The sequence below is a fragment of the Trichomycterus rosablanca genome, chromosome 24 (assembly GCF_030014385.1).
Source record: "Trichomycterus rosablanca isolate fTriRos1 chromosome 24, fTriRos1.hap1, whole genome shotgun sequence".
In the NCBI taxonomy this organism is placed as follows: Eukaryota; Metazoa; Chordata; class Actinopteri; order Siluriformes; family Trichomycteridae; genus Trichomycterus; species Trichomycterus rosablanca.
Window position 1 is genome coordinate 13067255 of NC_086011.1, and position 22577 is coordinate 13089831.

Below are 22577 nucleotides of genomic sequence, written 5' to 3' on the forward strand. Positions count from 1 at the left end.
TGGACGTTTCATAAATATTCACAGATTTACAATAAGAATAATTCTAGACCTGGTTTGTTATTCACAAACATATTAAACTATCTGCCTTTGCAGAATTCTGCAGCATTTAAAATGGGTATTCACGCAAAATAAAACATTCCTGGCAGGACATAAAATGTTGATTTTGTTGTTGTTTGATTTAAATGACTATTATTAAATATTCACCTGGGTAATGCATCTAACCAGCACAAAAAATCTCTTTCAGCATGGCTACATCGAGGGAAAACCAAACAGGACCGGCCTTTTTCCTGCCTCTTTCGTCTCATTGTTGTCTGAATGAAGATGGTCAAAGGATGGTGAAGTACCAAACGCCCTTAAAAGTGTTAGTGACACCCATGTGCTCTTAGTAATTATTACTACACAATATATATAAAGAGCATTTCTAAGGGACCATATCATAGCATCACAGTATAATCTTTCCCTCGTTGCAATTGGGATCATGTGGTCCTTGTCTACATGTCCTCACGGCTGGATGGTCCTGCCTAGTTTTGGGGTTTAAAAAGTGCTTACCAGCATCCTATATGCACTTTGAATGCATTCATGCAATGATTTATCAGCAGTCTTTCACTTATAACCCCTTGTAATACTGGCTGGAGCCGATCATAATGCTTCGGGTTGTTGACAGCAGATTGACGATGGGAGGCATTCTAAGTTTTTTATGATTGTGCTGTGTGAAAAATGCTGCCCCTCTTTAATTGGTCTGTTTTAACACAAGGGCAAGTTATAACAGGGTAACTGTAGCTCTTAACCCAGGATTTTACTTTTTTTTTTGCTTTATTTTCTACAAATAGGGGTATCAGTGGATAGCATATAACCCCTTGTAAGTATTATACATACAAGGGGTTATATGCTATCCACTGATACCCCTATTTGTAGAAAAAAGCAAAAAAAAATTAAAATCCTGGGTTAAGAGCTACAGTTGCCCTGTAATACTGCCCTGAAGCAATCATATTGCTTCAGGTTGTTGCAGGGATTTGCCTTAACCCTTTGATGCACAAGCTAAGCAAACCCCTTCTAATGCACAACATGGGTCAAAAATGACCCATATTCATCCATTCAAGAATATTTTCATATGCACATTTGTCAGTTATTCATGTATTTGCTGTCTTAGCTAATAAAAGCTATCTATATTAGAATATGTAAACAGCTAGCAAGCAAATAGTATTGGACATATTCAAGATTCAAGAGCCTAATCTTTGGTTGTCTTTCAAAAGATCAGTAAATATGTTTTTGACTACAAACACTTACAAATGTCAGTAGTTTCTGTCAAATTCCACAGTAAATACATAAGGGTCATTTTTTACCCATGTTGTGCATTAGGAGGGTAGTGATACAAAAAAGATTTTTATTAAAAAAGCAAAAAATATAAAACTGAAATAAGGATTTGTGATGATCAAAAAAAAGTTAATTGAAAAATTCATGGAGCTTGAATGACGAAATAAATGTATTGCAAAGATATAGAAAATAAAAACTCAGTTGGGTCACTTTTGACCCAGGTTGTGCATCAAAGGGTTAATTCTCTCACAAAAGCAGCAAATACATTGTTATGTGTATCCCAGTAACTGAGGAGGATGTATCCCTGTGTTCCAGTTTCCCCAGCACACCGAAACACGGAGGAGGTAAATTGGCTGCATTCAATAACTTCTAGGTCTGACTGAGCGAATATTTGTGTGTCACCCTGTAATAGATTGCCGCCCAGAGCAGTGTGTGTGACACCGGACCAACCACGACCCTAACCGGGGCAAATCATTTCTTAATAATGAATGAATGGTTCAAAACATTACACTGCCAGTGTTAAACTATGGGGATTGCGTGACTGCATGCTTGATTGCACGCATGAACGGGAAGGAAATAGTATAACCTTACAGTACGTCGGTGTGCAAAATGAAAGCTACACCGATTATTCTGCATTAAGGTACATGTTTTGAGGATATGTATGCTTTTAAATTTTAGGGACTAGCACACAATGGGACTGAAGGCCTGTTTAAAAGTCCTGTTCCACAAATCTCTCAAGTCCAGTCAGTCAGAAGGGAAGGGTTCTGTAGAACAGGGAGCGCCTCCCTCCCCCAAAACAACCCTTGCACAGAAACCATTGTGAAATCTCTTGACAAGCTAAAATAATATCAATAACGTTGTGCACATCACACATATGATGCAATTTTGCTGATTACTGGGCGGCACGGCGGCACGGTGGCTCGGTGGGTAGCACTGTCGCCTCACAGCAAGAAGGTCTTTGGTTCGATCCCCAGGCGGGGCGGTCCGGGTCCTTTCCGTGCGGAGTTGTTCTCCCCGTGTCTGCGTGGGTTTCCTCTGGGAGCTCTGGTTTCCTCCCACAGTCCAAAAACGTGCAGTCAGGTTAATTGGAGACACTAAATTGCCCTATAGGTGAATGGGTGTGTGTGTGTGTGTCTGCCCTGCGATGAATTGGTGCCCCGTCCAGGGTGTTTCTGTGTGCCTTGCGCCTATTAAAAAGCTGGGATAGGCTCCAGTACCCCCTGTGACCCTAATTGGATAAGCGGTTAAGAAAGTTAGTAAATACTTACTACCTTATTTAATGCGACGGCTGAGTTCGTTTCTGCGAGCACATTATAGAAATTTGTGGTTCAATTTCAGTTACAGCTTGACCGAAATCTTAAGCGGTTCTTGCTTGCTTGCTTTGATGTAAATGAGAGCAAAAAAAAGTTGGTTCACAGAGCCAAGTAGAGGCAAAAGTACATCAATTGCGAAGTTCACTAGTTCAGAATACTCTGCTTTGACTGAGCCAAAAGATGTAGATTGCTTATCGGCACCGGTGGTATCGATATGGATGGCCTCGCCAGTGGAGTCCTCGGCCAAAACAACACAGTGTTACCTTTCCTGATTCCCGCTTTCTGTCCATAGTCAGAAAACTAAGTGGAGCTAACTTATAGCTCAACGGACAGAACAAACCTGACTTGGCTGTCGCTCTGTGGTAATACCCAGTTTAATTAAGCCTTTGACCTGTATAAAAAGCGAGTCACACAAAATGTTGTGTAGTAGCTGGTGTTTATTTGAAAGCGCAGCATTCATTAATAACAGTAAAAACAGAGAGCTGACTGAGGAGAGAAACTCGGAACGTGCACACACTTCGCTTCATATGAATCGACTCCTGACTCACTTAGAGCGATAATTGTGAGCGGAGCATCTCCCACTATACCAGATCTGTGACAAAAACACTGACTGTTGTTATAGGACATCGGTGTGTGTGTGTGTGTCTTTAAAAGAGGTGTAATGTCACACCCCCCTGGACAGGTACTCGCACCCCACAGGTTGAAAACCCCTACTGTAGAACATAAATGGCTGACAAGTACAAGTGTCATATTATTTTGGCCTTGTTAAAACATCTAGATTTAGTTTCTTGACTGACGTGTGCTGGTACATCACACCTACACTGATCAGCCATAACATCATAACATAACAAGAAGCACTTTGTAGTTCTACATTTACTGACTGTAGTCCATCTGTTTCTCTGCATGCTTTGTTAGCCCCCTTCCATGCTGTTCTTCAATGGTCAGGACCCCCACAGGACCACCACAGAGCAGGTATTATCTGGGTGGTGGATCATTCTCAGCACTGCAGTGACATTGACATGGTGCTGGTGTGTTAGTGTGTGTTGTGCTGGTATGAGTGGATCAGACACAGCAGCGCTGCTGGAGTTTTTAAATACCGTGTCCACTCACTGTCCACTATTAGACACTCCTATCTAGTTGTTCCACCTTGTAGATGTAAAGTCAGAGACGATCGCTCATCTATTGCTGCTGTTTGAGTTGGTCATCTTCTAGACCTTCATCAGTGGTCACAGGATGCTGCCCACGGGGCGCTGTTGGCTGGATATTTTTGGTTGGTGGGCTATACTCAGTCCAGCAGTGACAGCGAGGTGTTTAAAAACTTATATCAGTACAACACACACTAAAACATTACCACCATGTCAGTGTCACTGCAGTGCTGAGAATGATCCACCACCTAAATAATACCTGCTTTGTAGTGGTCCTGGGAGAGTCCTGACCATTGAAGAACAGTATGAAAGGGGGCTAACAAACATTCAGTAATTGTAGGACTACAAAGTGCTTCTATATGGTAAGTGGAGCTGATAAAATGGACAGTGAGTGTAGAAACAAGGAGGTGGTTTTAATGTTATGGCTAATCAGTGAAAGAAACAGCCCCTATCATGACACTCCCACCTCCATACTTCATTGTGCCAAAGTTATATTTTTGTTTTATCCGATCGTCTAAAAGTTTGTGTGTACATATAAAATGCAGCGTACAGTTTTACGGAGGAGATTTGCACACAGTAAAGGATTGAGGATGATAGCAGAGCAGTTTATTGCTCACTCTGCTTTCAGGCCAAATGACGTCTGTTTTATCTTGCTTATCACTGGTCTGAGAGCGAGTTTTCATATCTTCTGCCTCGCAGCTGTTCAGGAAAGATTTGTTGTTCCATAAACTTTCCGCTTGAAAACTGTAAAACCAGTTGAACCGGCAATGTTTAAGGCAGTTGCCACAGCTCTAACTTTTTCCACTAAAGTGCTAATACAAACACTTTTGGAAGAGTTGGGACATTTTATAAAACTAAATAAAACCAAGACTTCTCTTTAAACCTTTTGTAACTGAGAAAAGACAAAGAAAATAATGTCGATGCAACACTAAAAAGTTGGCAGAAAGGCATATTTATGCAGCCACTGTTGGGCCCTTGAGCAAGACCCTTAACCCTGTTTGCTCCAGGGGCGCTGTACAATGGCTGACCCTGCACTGTGAAGAAAGCATTTCATTGTACTGTACATCTGTATATGTATACACTGATCAGCCGTAACATTAAAACCACCTCCTTGTTTTTACACTCCACTTACCATATAGAAGCACTTTGTAGTTCTACAATTACTGACTGTAGTCCAGATGTTCAATGGTCAGGACCCCCACAGGACCACTACAGAGCAGGTATTATTTAGGTGGTGGATCATTCTCAGCACTGCAGTGACACTGACCACCATGGTGGTGGTGTGTTAGTGTGTGTTGTGCTGGTATGAGTGGATCAGACACAGCAACGCTGCTGGAGTTTTTAAATACCGTGTCCACTCACTGTCCACTCTATAAGACACTCCTACCTAATTGGTCCACCTTGTAGATGCAAAGTCAGAGACGATCGCTCATCTATTGCTGCTGTTTGAGTTGGTCATCTTCTAGACCTTCATCAGTGGTCACAGGACGCTGCCTATGGGGCACTGTTGGCTGGATATTTTTGGTTGGTGGACTATTATTAGTCCAGCAGTGACAGTGAGGTGTTTAAAAACTCCATCAGCATTTCTGTGTCTGATCCACTCATACCAGCACAACACACACTAACACACCACCACCATGGTCAGTGTCACTGCAGTGCTGAGAATGATCCACCACCCAAATAATACCTGCTCTGTAGTGGTCCTGGGAGAGTCCTGACCATTGAAGAACGGCATGAAAGGGAGCTAACAAAGCATGCAGAGAAACAGATGGACTACAGTCAGTAATTGTAAAACTACAAAGTGCTTCTATATGGTAAGTGGAGCTGATAAAATGGACAGTGAGTGTAGAAACAAGGTGGTTTTAATGTTATGGCTGATCGGTGTATTTATTAAAGTAGCATGAGTAGTTTCTCATACAATGCTGTGTGAAAGTGAAAGAATCATTCACGTACCTTTAGCAGTGGGTTCCAGCCTTGCTCTACAAAGACAAACACTTGTCTGGATTCTCTGAATCTTTCCACAATATTATGTACAGTAGACGGTGAAAACCTGCATTGTAATTTTGCATTGAGAAAGAACAGATTCTTGTTTAAATGCATTTTACAAAATGTCCCAACCTCTTATCAGCAAAAAATAATAAATATAGATGTTTTAACAAGACAATAACACAGAAGGTAAAAGTGTCTACATGGTGTATCCATCCTCCACACTTCAATAGCATTATGACAGAAGACACAGCATTATAACTTGAATTGAAGATGGTTTGCCAGTTTGAATGGACCAAAATTGAGCCACAATCCTGCAAAAAAAGCCACTTTTTCTGATCAGACACATGTTAAAACTGTGAACAGCAGCTTTGCAGCCAATCTTGAATCTTTATTATTGTTTCTATTTATTTCTACTGATTTATTTTTGTGTATAAATGTATATTTCTTTATTCATATTTAAAGGTACGAAGTTAAAAATGTGCATACACACACCAAGCACTTTATTAGGTACACCTATCAGGTGTGTACATACATTGATCACTTTATGAGGTACACCCACAACATATCCCATTTATTACTTCAAATGAACCCCTATAGGACCCCGATGGACCATATGATGTTTGGGTGATGGACCATTATCAGCACTGCAGCAACACTACCATGGTAATGCCATACTAGTGTGTTTGTATGAGTGTATCAGGTGCAGCAGTGTTGCTTGAATAATTTAATACTGTTTAATAAACTGTGTTACGTGTACTCGTATGTATAGTGGACACTTTCTGACCACAGTAGGCTGTTGTCTTTTTATTTTTGGCTGGAGCACTCTTTTTCTTTAGACATTGACATTCAGGTGTTTTAAAATCCCAACTACGGGGTGCCCAGGTGGCGCAGCGGGATATTCCGCTAGCACACCAGCGCCGAGATTCTGAACTCCTCGGTTCGAAACTCGGCGTTGCCACTAGTCGGCTGGGAGCCATCTGGCGGGCATAATTGACAGTGCCCGCAGCAGATACTAATTGGCCACCGTATCTGCAGGGTGGGTGGGTCTTCATACGCTGTGTAAGGACCGTGATTGGCGGAGACGCCTGTGCAGAATGCAGGGGCAAGAAGAGGAGGGCTGTACACGTGTTGGGAGAGGTGTTTACAACAACGTGCTCTCCTCGGATGCAATCGGGTATCCCTCAGCAGCGGAAGACAAATTGAGTGCGCTAAACTGGGGAGAAAATGCATTAAAAAAAATCCCAACAATGCTGCACCTGATACACTTTACCACTATAACACACTTTATCAGTATAGTAGTGGTATTGCAGTGCTGAGAATAACATCCTATGGGAATCCCTTTTGATTGATAAATGGACTAAGGGGAGCAAAAAGTTGTTGAATATTTGTGCCCCCACACTGTGTATTATTATTTTGGGATCAATAGGTACAATATAAACTGTATTAATTATCATGTAAATAACAATTCCACAAGGTGACTGATTTATTTCTTTATTTTTCTATCAACGTTTCAGTGTAAGTTAAATGTCTGTGATTGATGTTTGTAATGTCAACGACATGATCATGAAATGAAAATGTTCCTGCTGTTTTAAGTCTGTGATGAAGTAAATGGGGAATAAAATGTATAAAAATAGAGATAAAAGTGTTATATGCATTTTAGGAATTGTATGTTCTGTATTTATTATATGTTGTGATTCTTGACCTCAGCTATCTTAATGCTTTTTTAAATGTTTTTTTTTTTATTTGTAATGAAGTTGGTTGGCAACTGAACTATTTTAAATTTATAAAATCTATTAAAGAAAAACTCACTTCTCATTTATCTTGATTAAATTACTTTTAGATCATTTTAAGAGACTTTGAGTACAAATATACTAAAGTAACAACATTTATTTGACACAAAACAGTGGCAATAACACAAAGATTCATAACAAGCATTAAACCACAATTTAAACCACATAAGATCATCGTTAAAACTAAAGTTAAAGCTCAACATTAAAAAAAAACATTGACGATCAATCCAAGTTATAATGAGAACACAATGACTGACTGCACTGTTCTGTCCCAGGTTCACACGACGTTAAATACTGTGAGCATGAAAATTATTAGTTCATTTAGAGACCAAAACCAGTTATAAATAATTTATATCTTCTACAATGCATCTTAAAGGCTGATAATTGATGAATGCCTGATGAATTGATGAATATGACGTGTTAAAAGGCTATTTTTAACCAAATCAAGCTGAAATTACATAAACAATGTCTAATGAGCAGCGGTAGAACACGCTAGCACACCAGAGCTGGGATTTCGAGTACATCATATCGAATCACATTAAATCGAATCACATTAACAATGATTGGCTATTGTTCACAGTTCCTCACGACCTCTCCTTGCTGATTGATGGCGCCTGCACAGAGTTGGGGAATAATGCTGATCAGGGTGTGGCTCTCAGTGCACAAGGCTGATCTGCATATGAACTCGCCTCGTGCAGGTGAAAAGAGGCAGTCGGTGCTAAGCTCCTCAGTCAGCAGTGGAGGGGTGTATCGGTAGAGGTGAAGCGTAATGCAATCAGGGTAATTGGATACGACTAGATTAGGGGAGAAAAGAGGGGGGAAAACAACGTCTAATGAGTTGGTACTAAGGCTACAACGTCTAAGGGTGGTACTAGGTTGGTAGAGTTTAAAGTTTACTGTAATTTGTGTTACATGCAGTCAGTATGTGTACTTCAATTCAATTATACTGTCAATTATAACATAAAAACATGCCGGTCATTACACATGAACATAAAAGAGACAAGAATTTAATCTGAATGTAAAATGTTGAGCTAAAATATATATAGTGGTTAAAAAAAAGCGTCAGCATTAACAGCGAGCCTTGTGTGTCTATATGGAAAGATTATAGATACCCAATGGCTTTGGACTTGGTGTCAGTTTAATGCATGTTACCTCAGCGTGGCATAACCAGTTCTCACCTTTTGTTTAGATACCCAAGGCACACAACCTTTGATAACTCATCATGACACAACTGTGGAAAATCTTGTAACTACAAGCTTTGAAGAACTAATCAGATATCTGGAACTTGCTGAGGTTTGATGGAGAGGGAATCAACAACACAGGGTCAACCATCAACCATGGAGGTAGATAAACATGCCAAATGACCCTGTTTTGGCTTGCTATAGCATTACACATCACAAATGCTGCCTGCATGTGAATGGTCTTTTTTCTTTTTTCATGTTTTAACACAGCTGATTACATTTATGACAGAAACTGTAGTTATTCGTTACACGAGGTTTCTCAGTTGACAAGTTTAATTGTTAAACAGAGTTATGGACAATTCTGTATCTCCAATTCACCTCACTTGCATGTTTTTGGACTGTGGGAGGAAACCGGAGCTCCCAGAGGAAACCCACGCAGACACGGGGAGAACATTCAAACTCCACACAGAAAGGACCCGGACCCAGGGATCGAGAACCCAGGACCTTCTTGCTGTGAGGCGACAGTGCTACCCACTGAGGCACAGTGCCGGCGTGGTTGAATAGAGAAACTGGAAATGACTTACATAGGCTGAACAGATGTTATCCAGCATTATTCTGTCTGTATCGCTGGTGTTCTTGCTTAAAATGTAAGCATGGTCATAATTATCCTAATCATTTTGGCTGGAAAATACCAACATATTTCACATGCACTGGGTTAATGGTCAGTTTGCTATCAGGTCAGCAGCTCTGTACGGACGTCTGTGGATGTGTAAGATATCAACATAGCAGCCCCCCCCCCCCCCCCCCCATACTTCTTTCTATCAGTCTGTTATGGATGTAACTAGATTCAGCAGTCCAGGAATTGTAACCATAGCCACTGGCGTATGAACACAGCCTATGTGAATCCAGCCCGAGACCTTACACAGACGTAAAGGAGGTTAAACCTTCAACATTTTTATTTTCAGCATTTAGCAGACGCTTTTATCCAAAGCGACTTACACAATGAGCTGAACACGATGAGCAATTGAGGGTTAAGGGCCTTGCTCAGGGGCCCATCAGTGGCAACTTGGTGGTGGCGAGGGCTTGAACCGGCAACCTTCTGTTTACTAGTCCAGTACCTTAACCACTGAGCTATCACTGCCCTGTTAAACCTTTCCATAACCTCCTGTTGAAGTTATTAACACAGTAATAAAGACATGGCTCACTAACCAGAAGGTAAAAAGTAAATAAGAATGGTACCAAGAACACTCGTTTACAGGAAATCAGACTTACATTTTGTGGACGCTTCATCCAAAGTGGCTTCACAATTGTGACTAAATACATTGCAGGCAATTAATGGTTTCTGGCACCTTGGCATCAATGGGGCTTTTAATCACTAGTCCAGTACCTTAAACACTAAGCCACCACTAGTCATCGTCATGTGCACTAGCACAGTGTCAAATTCCTGAAGCTCTAGTAGCTTTAAGGCATTTGGTGTGAGTTCAGCTCTGTTGGCACCCAAGCTCTTTTCACTTCTCATTATTTTCTCCAACTTGTGGTCCAGTATCAAATGTGTGGTATTTAATAACAAGGTTCATATAAAAATAAAGGTTTGTTTGGTCGTGCAAGAATACAGCATGTTCTGAGTGGGTTTGGTTGAGCGTAACTCACAGTGGTCAGAGTTAATAGCCGGGTGGATCACAGCCGGGTGGCTGAGTGTGGCATATCTTTGGCCTCAGCACTTCTTCAGCACGTCGTGCGCGCTCGTGGCCCTGAGTCGCTTAATGAAGCTTCTCAGAAAGCTTCTTTTTGGCTTTTGTGTACAGTTTGATTTTGCCCTCTGCGCTCAGCATCTGGATAACTTTGTGTTCGAAATCGGCGTTGTGCACGCCCGTCATGCGAAAGGCTCCGGCGTACTTGTTGTTCTCCCAGTAGTGGTGCCAGTTCCCCTGTGTGTCTGCGCCATATCCGAACACGGAGACCTAGAAGGACAGGTCATAGCACAACGAGGATTGGTTAGAACAGCTTCTATGATTATATACACCGATCAGGCATAACATTAAGACCACGTAATATTGTGTTGGTCCAGCCCTAACGCGTCTAGGCATGGGCACCCTGACTGGTCTGCAAACTGTGATGCACTGTGTATTCTGACACCTTTCTATCAGAACCAGCATTAACTTCTTTATCTATATGAGCCTTGGCCGCCCATGACCCTGTCGCCGGTTCACCACTGTTCCTTTCTTAGACCACTTTTGATAGATGCTGACCACTGCAGACCGGGAACTCCCCACAAGATGCTCTGACCCAGTCGTCTAGCCATCACAATTTGGCCCTTGTCAAACCCGCTCAAATCCTTACTGCTTCTAACACATCAACTTTGAGGATCAGATGTTCACTTGCTGCCTAATATATCCCACCTACTAACAGGTGCCGTGATGAAGAGATAATCAGTGTTATTCACTTCACCTGTCAGTGGTCATAATGTTATGCCTTGTCGGTGTAATTCGCTTAAAAACTTATAACTCGGCCGCTCAGGTGGCGCAGCGGTAAAACACGCTAGCACACCAGAGCTAGTTGGTGTGAAACTCAGCTCTGCCATCCGGCTGGGCTGGGCGGCTACATGAACAACGATCGGCTGTTGTTCATACAGGGTGGAAGCCGGATCCGGGACCTCATAACTGATGCAATTACGACCTCTGCTGGCTGATTGATGGCGCCTGCACAGAGTCGAGGAATAATGAGTTGATCAGGGTGTGGCTCTCCGTACATGAAGCTGATCCACATATGAACTGGTCGGGATGGGGGGGTTTGGGTTGGGGTGTAAGTCTCGCTCTACTCAATCAGAAGTGTAGAAGTGCTGGAGATCAGAAACAGTAGAGAAAGTAAGACTTCTCTGGCCTTAAACATGCTGGTTTCACAAGGTCTGTGGACGCAGCCCTTCTCCTTTTAGTGTAGTTTTTTATTTTTTTTAATTCTAAGTTCCGACGTGCCAACTTCCCCTCAAAAAAACTACTTCTGCTTTCAAGCAGCATCTAATGTGTTTACAGTGTATCTGGGGAGTCAGCATCACCCTAAAAGTTTATCCTAAAAACTGTTTTAGCAACTAAGCCAAGAATACAGACAGATATCTGAAAAATAATGTTCGCCTGTGGTTGCCAGACCTAACAAACCTAATGCAAATAATAAACATACAGTTGTATTATATTTGTATACACACACATACACCGATCAGCCATAACATTAAACCACCTCCTTATTTCTACACTCACTGTCCATTTTATCAGCTCCACTTACCATATAGAAGCACTTTGTAGTTCTACAATTACTGACTGTACTCCATCTGTTTCTCTGCATCTGTTTCTCTCCAAATTCATGCTGTTCTTCAATGGTCAGGACCCCCACAGGACCACTACAGAGTAGGTATTATTTGGGTGGTGGATCATTCTCAGCACTGCAGTGACACTGACATGGTGGTGGTGTGTTAGTGTGTGTTGTGCTGGTATGAGTAGATAAGACACATCAATGCTGATGGAGTTTTTAAACACCTCACTGTCACTGCTGGACTAAGAATAATCCACCAAGCAAAAATATCCAGCCAACAGCGCCCTGTAGGCAGCGTCCTGTGAGCACTGATGAAGGTCTACAAGATGACCAACTCAAACAGCAGCAATAGATGAGCGATCGTCTCTGACTTTACATCTACAAGGTGGACCAACTAGGTAGGAGTGTCCAATAGAGTAACCAGTGAGTGGACACAGTATTTAAAAACTCTAGCAGCGCTGCTGTGTCTCATCCATTCGTACAGCACAACACACACTAACACACCACCACCATGTCAGTGTCACTGCAGTGCTGAGAATGATCCACCACCTAAATAATACCTGCTCTGTGGTGGTCCTGTGGGGGTCCTGCCAATTGAAGAACAGGGCGAATTCAGGTTTTAAAAAAAACATGCAGAGAAACAGATGGACTACAGTCAGTAATTGTAGAACTACAAAGTGCTTCTATATGGTAAGTGGAGCTGATAATCTTTTTAATCTTATGGCTGATCAGTGTACACACATACTTCACCGATGTGCATCCTGCTACTCATGGGAACTCTATGCAGACGTGTGTTGTGACACGTTCACCTCATCACCAGGATTAAAATTATCCACAATTTGAGCCACAGCAGCCCTTCTCTGTCTGTACCAGACACCATAGCTTTTATGTATTTTGGCATTAATGAGTCTTGGCCTGTCTGTGGCTTGTGGCTTGTGGCTTGTGGCTTGTCCTTATTGCATTACCGGCTGCCAGTGAGCACCTCTGGTTTTTTAGACATGCTTCAAGTGCGTAGTCTGGCCGTACTGATTTGGGTGTTCTGAAAGTCTGTGAGGTCTTTTGTCCTTCACCACGTGTACTACAAGTTACTCAACATTATATAAGTACAGGCATAACATTATGACCACCTTCCTAATATTGTGTTGGCCCTTTTTTTTTGCTGCCAAAACAGCCCTGACCCGTCGAGGCATGGACTCCACTAGACCCCTGAAGGTGTGCTGTGGTATCTGGCACCAAGATATCAGCAGCAGATCCTTTAACTCCTGTAAGTTGTGAGGTGGGGCCTCCATGGATTGGACTTGTTTGTCCAGCACATCCCACAGATCCTGGATTGGATTGAGATCTGGGACATTTGGAGGCCAAGTCAACACCTCAAACTCGGTGTTGTGCTCCTCAAACCGTTCCTGAACCATTTTTGCTTTGTGGCAGGGTGCATTATCCTGCTGAAAGAGGCCACAGCCATCAGGGAAAAGGGTGAACATGGTCTGCAACTATACTTAGGTAGGTGTTACGTGTCAAAGTAACATCCACATGGATGGCAGGACCCAAGGTTTTCCCACCAGAACATTGCATCAGTGAGCCTTGTGGTGTGTTATGCCTAGATGGTGTATATCTCTGCTGATGACATGCAAAATTTTTATAAAATCGGCATTGCTCATATTTTTAGGGTGTGGCCCTAATGTTTCAGCTCATCAATGTGCATTTACATTTGCAAACACTGGAAGCCATATATCAACAATGTCAAGAAATGCTTCGATTTGATTACACCACCATGTCAGTGTCACTGCAGTGCTGAGAATGATCCACCACCCAAATTATACCTACTCTGTAGTGGTCCTGGAAGAACAGCATGAAAGTAGGCTAAAGTATGAAGAAAGACAGATGGACTACAGTCAGTAATTGTAGAACTACAAAGTGCTTCTATATGGTAAGTGAAGCCGATAAAATGGACAATGCTTGTAGAAACAAGGAGGTGGTTTTAACGTTATGGCTGATCAGTGTATAAGGCTAGTAAATTCAGTAAATTCTAAGACACTGCAGTTCTAATAGCACCAAGATGAAATGAACACAGAACAATCAAGATGTGAGCATCTTACCTCATCACAGAGGTGTAGGGCAAACACAATAGCCAGTATGCCCGTCGAGGGGTACCTGCCATGATGTTCTGTCCAGTTATCGTAAGTATATTTAAGAAAGCCTGGGTTAACTACCATCACCTGCAAGTCCAAACATCACACACAACAATTATTATGAAGAGACTTTTTCAACATGATCTTATAAACATTAGGAAATCTGATTTGTATTTGATCTGTAAGTAATACTGAAGTCCACACAACCCATTTAGAATGTAACAAATTGCTAAAATAAAAGCTTTTGGGTTGTAATTACATATCTAGTTTTCCAGTACAATGAGCCTGACTCATATAGCCAGAACAAGTATGATTCAGCATGGTAACATTAAGAGCATAATGTGTGATGCTCAAGGTCCACTTCTGAATGGATCAAAAGAAACTAAATTAAGGGTTTGAAGTGGAGTCAAAACCCTGACTTGAATCCCACTGAAGTACTGTGGTAAGACCGTACACAGGCAGTTCATGCTTAACGTCATGTTTTACACAGTTGGTTACATTAATTACAGGAACGGTAGTTACTCATCACACAAGATTCATCAGTTCACAAGTAAAACACAGTCATGGACAATTTTGTAGCTCCAGTTCGCCTCACTTGCATGTCTTTGGACTGTGGGAGGAAACCAGAGCCTCCCAGAGGAAACCCACACAGGCACAAGGAGAACATGCAAACTCCACATAGAAAGGACCCTGACCGCCCCACCTGGGGATCGAACCCAGGACCTTCTTGCTGTGAGGTGACAGTGCTACCCACCCAGCCACCGTGCCGCCCCACGGCCATGTAAAAGACTCATCACAAGTTATCGCAAATGTTTGACTGGGGTTGTTACTGCCAGCGATGACACAACCAGTTATTTGGTTTACTGGGGCAATTACTTTTTCACACTGGTGATATGTTTTAAATCTTTATCTTCAATTGATGGAATGACCATTTAAATCTGTATTTCGTGTTTACTTGTGTTGTCTTTATATTCAGTTATAATTAGCTGGAAAATAAACATTTAAATGTATTTAAATTTAGCTAAAAAGAAAAAAATCAAGTATATATATATATATATATATATATATATATATATGTTACACTTATATTATACTGGTGTACACTTACCTTATCCTTATCTGCCTTCACAAAGTCTTTTACTCTCATGTATGTCCTAAGGATGAAAGATAACAGATTAATCAACTTACTGCTTAATGATCACATACATCTTGCATACATCCACATTTGGAGATTTAAAACTACCTTTAAGTACAGTAGACCCTTGAGTTACGAACGGTTTACCATACTAACATTTTGGGTTACGAACGATCTTTTTCAACTTAACGTACAAACAAATGTAATTTCAGATTACAAACACATGACAAACAAGTTGATTCAGACCGTGTGTCTCTCTCTATCTATATATATATATATATATATACTGTATATACACACACGCTAATATTTCGTTGGACCGCCTTAATGTGACATTGAGTAAGACAGATGAAGGAAGTTATTCATTCGTGAAATTACACCTACAAAATACAACACTATTAAAATAAAGAAGGAAATAATAGAGAAATATGAGTTATTGTTGTTTCTGGTAGATGCAATGTATTATGGTGTATGGTACAGCACACGTACTGTACTGAAATGTGATGTGTGTTTATGTACAGTACTACTGTGTATTGTTGTTCATTATTGTTTATTACAGTAATGTCAATTCCATAATTAAAGATTTAAGGGCAAATATACTTGTATTTATAACAAAAAAGAGAATTTAAGACATTAGAGAGGTTAGGTAAGGGGGTGGTCTGGGAGGTCTGGCACGGATTAATTCTATTTACATTATTTCTTATGGGAAAAATAGGTTTAACTATCGAACATTTTGACTTAAGAACAGCCCTTTGGAACCAATTAAATTCATAAGTCAAGGGTCTACTGTATTAGTATTCAAATGCAAGTTTAACATTCAGTCATGCTTTAAAGAGTCCTATTTTTTTTCATATTTATATAAATTTTCTCTCTCTCATATTTAAAATATAGTAGTATACAGCCGAGTCACATTATTATGACCACCAGTAATATCCACAGTAACCGCCGTGTAAAGCACGAACAGCAGCTCGACAAGCTAGATTATCACAGGTATCTGGAGCCATGCTGACTGCAGTGCATCCCACAGCTGCTGTAGCATGGGGGAGGATCCATAGAGCGAACACGACGATTAAGGTGGTCCCACAGATGCTCAATTGGGTTCAAGTCTAGGGAATTAGGGGTAGTACTTGGAAGTCTTGGTCATGCTGTTCCAACCAGTGTCGGATTTCTATGTGATGCGACTGTGTATACACACACACACGTGTGTATACATGTGTTTGCAAGTGTTATTTACTATGTAAGGAACGTACGTTTTGACTTTTCCTGTTGATAGAGCACTGGTCAACCACTCGATGTCTCTTAGTTTAAAAGGCAGCAGGACAAGATGGACATCAGAAGCAAGATCCACAGCACTCTCAGGGTACATGATGTGGTGAGTGGTCTTATTCCCCACAAATTGCTCAAAACCCACAGTTGTTGCTTTGTTCATGCTGTTGAAAAAAACACAAAGAATACAGAAGTCGTCAGTGTCAAAAAGTTTCAAAGCAAAAACACATTTAGGTTTGTATAGTGCTGCATGTGTGGCTTCATAAACACCTATTGTTCTGAGGTACCAACCATTACCACCAAATACATTTAAATACTATAAATTGACTAAGCATTATACCTTTAAATTTCGTTAAATTTGCCTTTATATTTCAACTGACCAGTCAATATCTAACAGGTTTCTAAGACCCATTTTTCATTCGCGTATCATTCAAGTGTCTCATGTTTACTGGTTAATTTGCACTATAAGGTGGTCCTAGCAATCCTACGGCAATTCAGTTAGTCAAAATGTTGAAGTCCAAGATTTCGAAGCACCTAAAAACACGACTCGGGTGACTGAGTTCGGAAAACCCCCAACCAATTCCGTAGATGCGGGGGCGGGGGGGGTGTTTGAGGTTTACATTTAATCATTAAGGTAGGTGGCGCTCAGGTGGCGCAGCGGTAAAATACGCTAACACACCGGAGCTGGGACTTTGAATAAATCGTATCGAATCTCAGCTCTGCCATCGGGCTATATGAACAACGTTTGGCTGTTTTTCATACAGGGAGGGAGCCGGGTAGGGACCTCATAACATAATAAATTTGCACTATAAGGTGGTCCAGTTATGACCTCTGCTGGCTGGTTGATGGTTGAGGAATAATGCTGATCAAGGTGTGGCTCTCCATGTGCAGGGTTGATTCGCATATGAACTATGGCTGGTGCAGGTGAAAAAAATGCAGTTGGCTATTGCACACGTATCGGAAGGTACGTGCGTCAGTTCGCTCTCCACAATTGGGGTCCCCCTTCCTCTCTCAGCACCAGTAGAGAGGAAGCATTACGCAATTGGTTAAAAATTTGACGCGCTAAAAATCAAGAGAAAAGGGCCGAAAATTCGTTTTTTTTTTTAATCTGTAAAATCTGTGATTTATGAAAATTTTTCCCAAGAATTTAGTAGGGCCCTAAAAACAATTAATGAAGCACATTAATGCAACTGGTGTGGCTAAAAATCTGATGACCAACTTTCTAAGAAGTTTAAGGTTTTGCCCTGCTTCTTCTATTATTCTATTATTTATTTAAAACATGTAGTTAATAAGTAGTTTTTTTCAGCTTCCTAAAAGCTGTTTCACAAAATGTTAAGAGAAACAGTCACAAAGGTCAAAAGAACAGGAATCACTTGTTTGCTCCTGTGTAACTCATTGTGGCCAAATAAAGCTAGTTTTTGGTAGTTTAAACATAGATGTTTTGTTTGCTGCACCTGATTATTATTATTTGGGTGGTGGATGATTCTCAGCACTGCAGTGACACTGACATGGTGGTGGTGTGTTAGTGTGTGTTGTGCTGGTATGAGTGGATCAGACACAGCAGCGCTGCTGGAGTTTTTAAACACCTCACTGTCACTGCTGGACTGTGAATAGTCCACCAACCAAAAATGTCCAGCCAACAGCGCCCTGTAGGCAGCGTCCTGTGACCACTGATGAAGGTCTACAAGATGACCAACTCAAACAGCAGCAATAGATGAGCGATCGTATCTGACTTTACATCTACAAGGTGGACCAACTAGGTAGGAGTGTCTAATAGAGTGGACAGTGAGTGGACAAGGTATTTTAAAAACTCCAGCAGCGCTGCTGTGTCTGATCCACTCACACACTACCACCATGTCAGTGTCACTGCGGTGCTGAGAATCATCCACCACCCAAATAATAAAGCATGAAAGGGGGTAACAAAGCATGCAGAGAAACAGATGGACTACAGTCAGTAATTGTAGAACTACAAAGTGCTCCTATATGGTAAGTGGAGCTGATAAGATGGACAATGAGTGTAAAAACAAGGAGGTGGTTTTAATGTTATGGCTGATCGGTGTATATTGCTTAATATCCTTGTCCTGATCCGTACCTTGCCAGAATTTGAGCACAGAGATCCACAGACATGTCCAATCAATTCAAATTGCAACAGGTGGACTCCAAGTTGAGTTCTAATCTAGACACATCTTAAGAATGATTAAATATAAGCCCTGGCATGATACAATGTTTTCAGCTCTCAAAAGAGTGACTAGGTGTCATTATACTTTGTCACATAAACCCCTACTATTAGATGACAGCACTAAAATAAACACCAAACAGGATTTCCCCAGACGGCTGTGTAAAGAGCTGTGTGATATGATTACTGCTTGATTGCAGTTAGATTTTGCAATATTTAGTCGTCGTTGTTGCAACAGAATGTAAATAAGGGTTTTAATCTGTTCGGCTAAGGTAACTGAACTGTTGAAAAGCACTGCACAGTCATTCCTTTTGCTAAACTATAATGACTGTGTATGTGGACACGCCTCTTAATTATTACGCAATAATACAGGTACAACCCCAAATCAGAAAAAGTTAAGACAGCATGGAAAATGAAAATAATAAAAAACACAGAGTTTCTTACATTTACTTTGACTTTTATTTCATTGCAGACAATGTGATCCTGAAGGCAGCACATGTTGCTCTAAGATCTCAATGTACTTTTCTGCATTAATGTTGCCATCACAGAAGTGTAAATGAACTTTACCAAGGGCACTGACACAGCCCCATACCATGACAGACCCTGGCTTTTGGACTTGTTGCTGATAACAGTCTGGATGGTCCTTTTCATCTTTGGTCCGGAGCACACGGCGTCCATTTTTTCCAAAAAAGACCTGGAATGCTGATTCATCTGACCACAATACACGTTTCCACTGTGTGATGGTCCATCCTAGATGCCTCCGAGCCCAGAGAAGTCGACGCCACTTCTGGACACGGTTAACATAAGGCTTCTTTTTTGCACAGTAAAGTTTTAAGTGGTATTTGTGCATGTAACTCTGTATTGTAGTGCTTGACAAAGGTTTGCCAAAGTAATCCCTCACCCATGTGGTTATATCAGCTATTGTTGAGTGGCGGTTCTTGATGCAGTGCCGTCTGAGGGATGGAAGATCACGGGCGTTCAGTTTAAGCTTGCGCCCTTGGCCTTTACGCACTGAAATTCCTCCTGATTCATTGAATGTTTTAATGATATTATGCTCTGTAGAGGGAGAAATATGCAAATCCCTTCCAATCTTTCTTTGAGGTTCATTGTTTTTAAACATTTCAATCATTTTCTCACACATTTGTTGACAAACTGGAGATCCTCTGATTATCTTTGCTCATCAAAGACTCAGACTTTCCTGGATGCAATCACCTTTTTGGAATCACATCATTATTTGTTTTCTTCACCTCATTACTAGCCCTAAATTTTTCCCATCCCTAACTTTTTTGGAATGCGTTGCAGGCCTGAAACGCAGGAATGGGAGTATATTAAGTTGACCAGACAAAACATGAAATACCTTGGGTTCAGACTGTCTGCAATCAAATAAAAGTCAAAGTAAATGTAAGAAACTCTGTACTGTCTTAATATTTTATGATTTGGGGTTGTATTTCAGCCACACCTACTGTTAAGGTGTTACAACCAATTAAACAATGATGCTATATCCAAAAAGACATGGTCTGCTGAGTTAGGTAAGGACCACTGTAGTGGGATGAACTGGAGGGCTGATTGTGAGCTAGGCCTTGCCATACATCATTACAGGACTTTAAAGAAATAAAAGTGATGATGAGGATTACTGCCTGACCACACGAGTGCACATCAAATTCCCACAGATACATCTGAACAATGTGGAAACCTGGGGTGTCCAACAAGTCTATGGCCATATGGTCTTTTCCTTGTTTACTTTCTTTTTAATAGAATAATCTATTGTATCCAGGCCATGTAAGCCAAAAGAAAAGGAGAGCCCAAAACATAGGGCAAGCCGTAGCCTAGTGGTTAAGGCACAGGACTAGTAATCCAAAGGTTGCTGGTTCAAGCCCCACCACTGCTAGGTTGCTGCTGTTGGGCCCTTGAGCAAGGCCCTTAACCCTCGGTTGCTCATACTGTAATGTAAGTCGCTTTGGATAAAGGCGTCTGCTAAATTGCAAAAATGTAAATGTAAAAATGTAAAATACCATGGAGAAAAAAACACCAGTAAATAAATGAATAAATAAAAGGCAGTAGTAAGGTACATACCGAAAGACGAAGGAATGGGAGTCTATCATGGATCCATACTTGTAATGCAGAAGATTTCCTGAATTTCCAACCACGGCACACCTCTGACACCGATCTGAATTAATTTCTTTCCCGTTGGGAGGAGAAACCACTTTGAACATCTCTCTTATAACTTCGTTGATTGTGCTATCACCTGACTGCTGCAAAGCCTGAAAAAGAATTAAAACCTGCAGTTAGACCTGCACTTCTACACCATACACTCCTCACATGATTTCAACAGTTCTGCATGAAATTGCATTTGAAAATTCTTAAAGCTTATTAAAAAGATGAAACTATTTTATGATAAAATCTTGTGGAGATGCCCTCCTGAGAATTCAACATTACTGAGATCACGATAGCAAATGAAATAAAAACACAGTGTTCCTTACATTTACTTTAACTTTTATTTGATTGCAGACAGGATGAACCTGAGATATTTCATGTTTTGTCTGCTCAACTTTATTTCATTTGCTAATATACTGTACATCCATTCCTGATTTCAGGCCTGCAACACATTCCAAAAAAGTTGGGACGGGGGTAATTTAGGGCAAACCTGGCAAACCTTTGTCAGGCACTACAATACAGAGTTACATGCACAAATGCCACTTAAACCTTTACTGTGCAAAAAATGTTTGGTTATGTTTGGTTATGTTAACCGTGTCCAGAAGTGGCGTCGACTTCTCTGGGCTCAGAGGCATCTAGGATGGACCATCACACAGTGGAAACATGTTTTTTGGAAAAAATAGATGCTGTGTGCTCTGGACCAAAGACGAACAAGACCATCCAAACTGTTATCAGCTACAAGTCCAAAAGCCAGGGGCTGTCATGGTATGGGGCTGTGTCAGTGTCCTCAGCAAAGGTCATGTACACTTCTGTGATGGCAGCATTAATGCAGAGAAGTACATTGAGATCTTAGAGCAACATGTGCTGCCTTCAAGACGTCATCTTTTCCAGGGACGTCCATGCATTTTTCAACAAGACGACGCAAAACCACATGCTGGACACATTACAAAGGCATGGCTGCGGAGGAAGAGGGTACGGGTACTGGACTGGCCTGCCTGCAGTCCTGACCTGTCCCCAATAGAGAATGTGTGGAGAATTTTGAAACGAAAAATGTGACGACGACCCCGTACTGTTGTACTGTACATCTTAAGACGTGTTTGCAGGAAGAATGAGACAAAATAAAATCTGAAACACTAAATCACTTGGTCTCCTCGGTGGCAAAACGTCTTTTAAGTGTGGTGAAAAGGAATGGCAACATTACAAAGTGATAAATGCTTTACTGTCCCAACTTTTTTTGGAATGTGTTGCAGGCCTGAAATGACCAGGGTTGACCAGACAACATGAAATATCTCATTTTCATCCTGTCTGCAATCAAATAAAAGTCAAATTAAATGCTGTTCTAGGCCTGACCTTGTTCTGCTGAACACAGAAAAAGATGTTGAAGAACAGGGTGAAAGCAGGCTAAAAAAGTATGTAGAGAAACAGATGTACTACAGTGAGTAATTGTAGAATTTCAAAGTGCTTCTATATGGAAAGTTGAGCTGATAAAATGGACAGTAAGTGTAGAAACAAGAAGGTGGTTTTAATGTTATGGCTGATCGGTGTATTTCTACTGTCTTTCGTTCTCTCTCAGAGGAGCTTGGGCCCAGAGAACTCTGCAGCATTTTTGGATAGAACTAATGTATTGTTTTGTGTTTGTGTAAGAGAGTTTCACGTTACAGTTCTTGATGCAGCGTCAGACT

General features: G+C 41.1%; 2 protein-coding genes across 3 annotated transcripts in view; one reads left to right on the forward strand and one right to left on the reverse strand.

Annotated features, from left to right (window-relative positions):
• The window catches only part of unm_sa1614 (un-named sa1614), a 79912-nt gene extending 79543 nt beyond the window's left edge, over positions 1 to 369 (forward strand). The window contains exon 28 of the mRNA XM_062986277.1: positions 245 to 369. Within this exon, the coding sequence (XP_062842347.1) occupies positions 245 to 319 (75 nt within the window). The 3' untranslated portion in view covers positions 320 to 369. The remainder of the gene's footprint in view (positions 1 to 244) is intronic.
• A 9292-nt stretch (positions 370 to 9661) lies between these two features.
• st3gal8 (ST3 beta-galactoside alpha-2,3-sialyltransferase 8) overlaps positions 9662 to 22577 on the reverse strand; it is a 32050-nt gene continuing 19134 nt past the window's right edge. For both annotated transcript variants that reach the window (XM_062986388.1, XM_062986389.1), the window contains exons 3-7: positions 20815 to 21002; positions 16550 to 16729; positions 15273 to 15318; positions 14132 to 14251; positions 9662 to 10693 (exon numbers count right to left, since the gene is read on the reverse strand). In XM_062986388.1, coding sequence (XP_062842458.1) covers positions 10493 to 10693; positions 14132 to 14251; positions 15273 to 15318; positions 16550 to 16729; positions 20815 to 21002 — 735 coding nt within the window. In that variant the 3' untranslated portion in view covers positions 9662 to 10492. The remainder of the gene's footprint in view (positions 10694 to 14131; positions 14252 to 15272; positions 15319 to 16549; positions 16730 to 20814; positions 21003 to 22577) is intronic.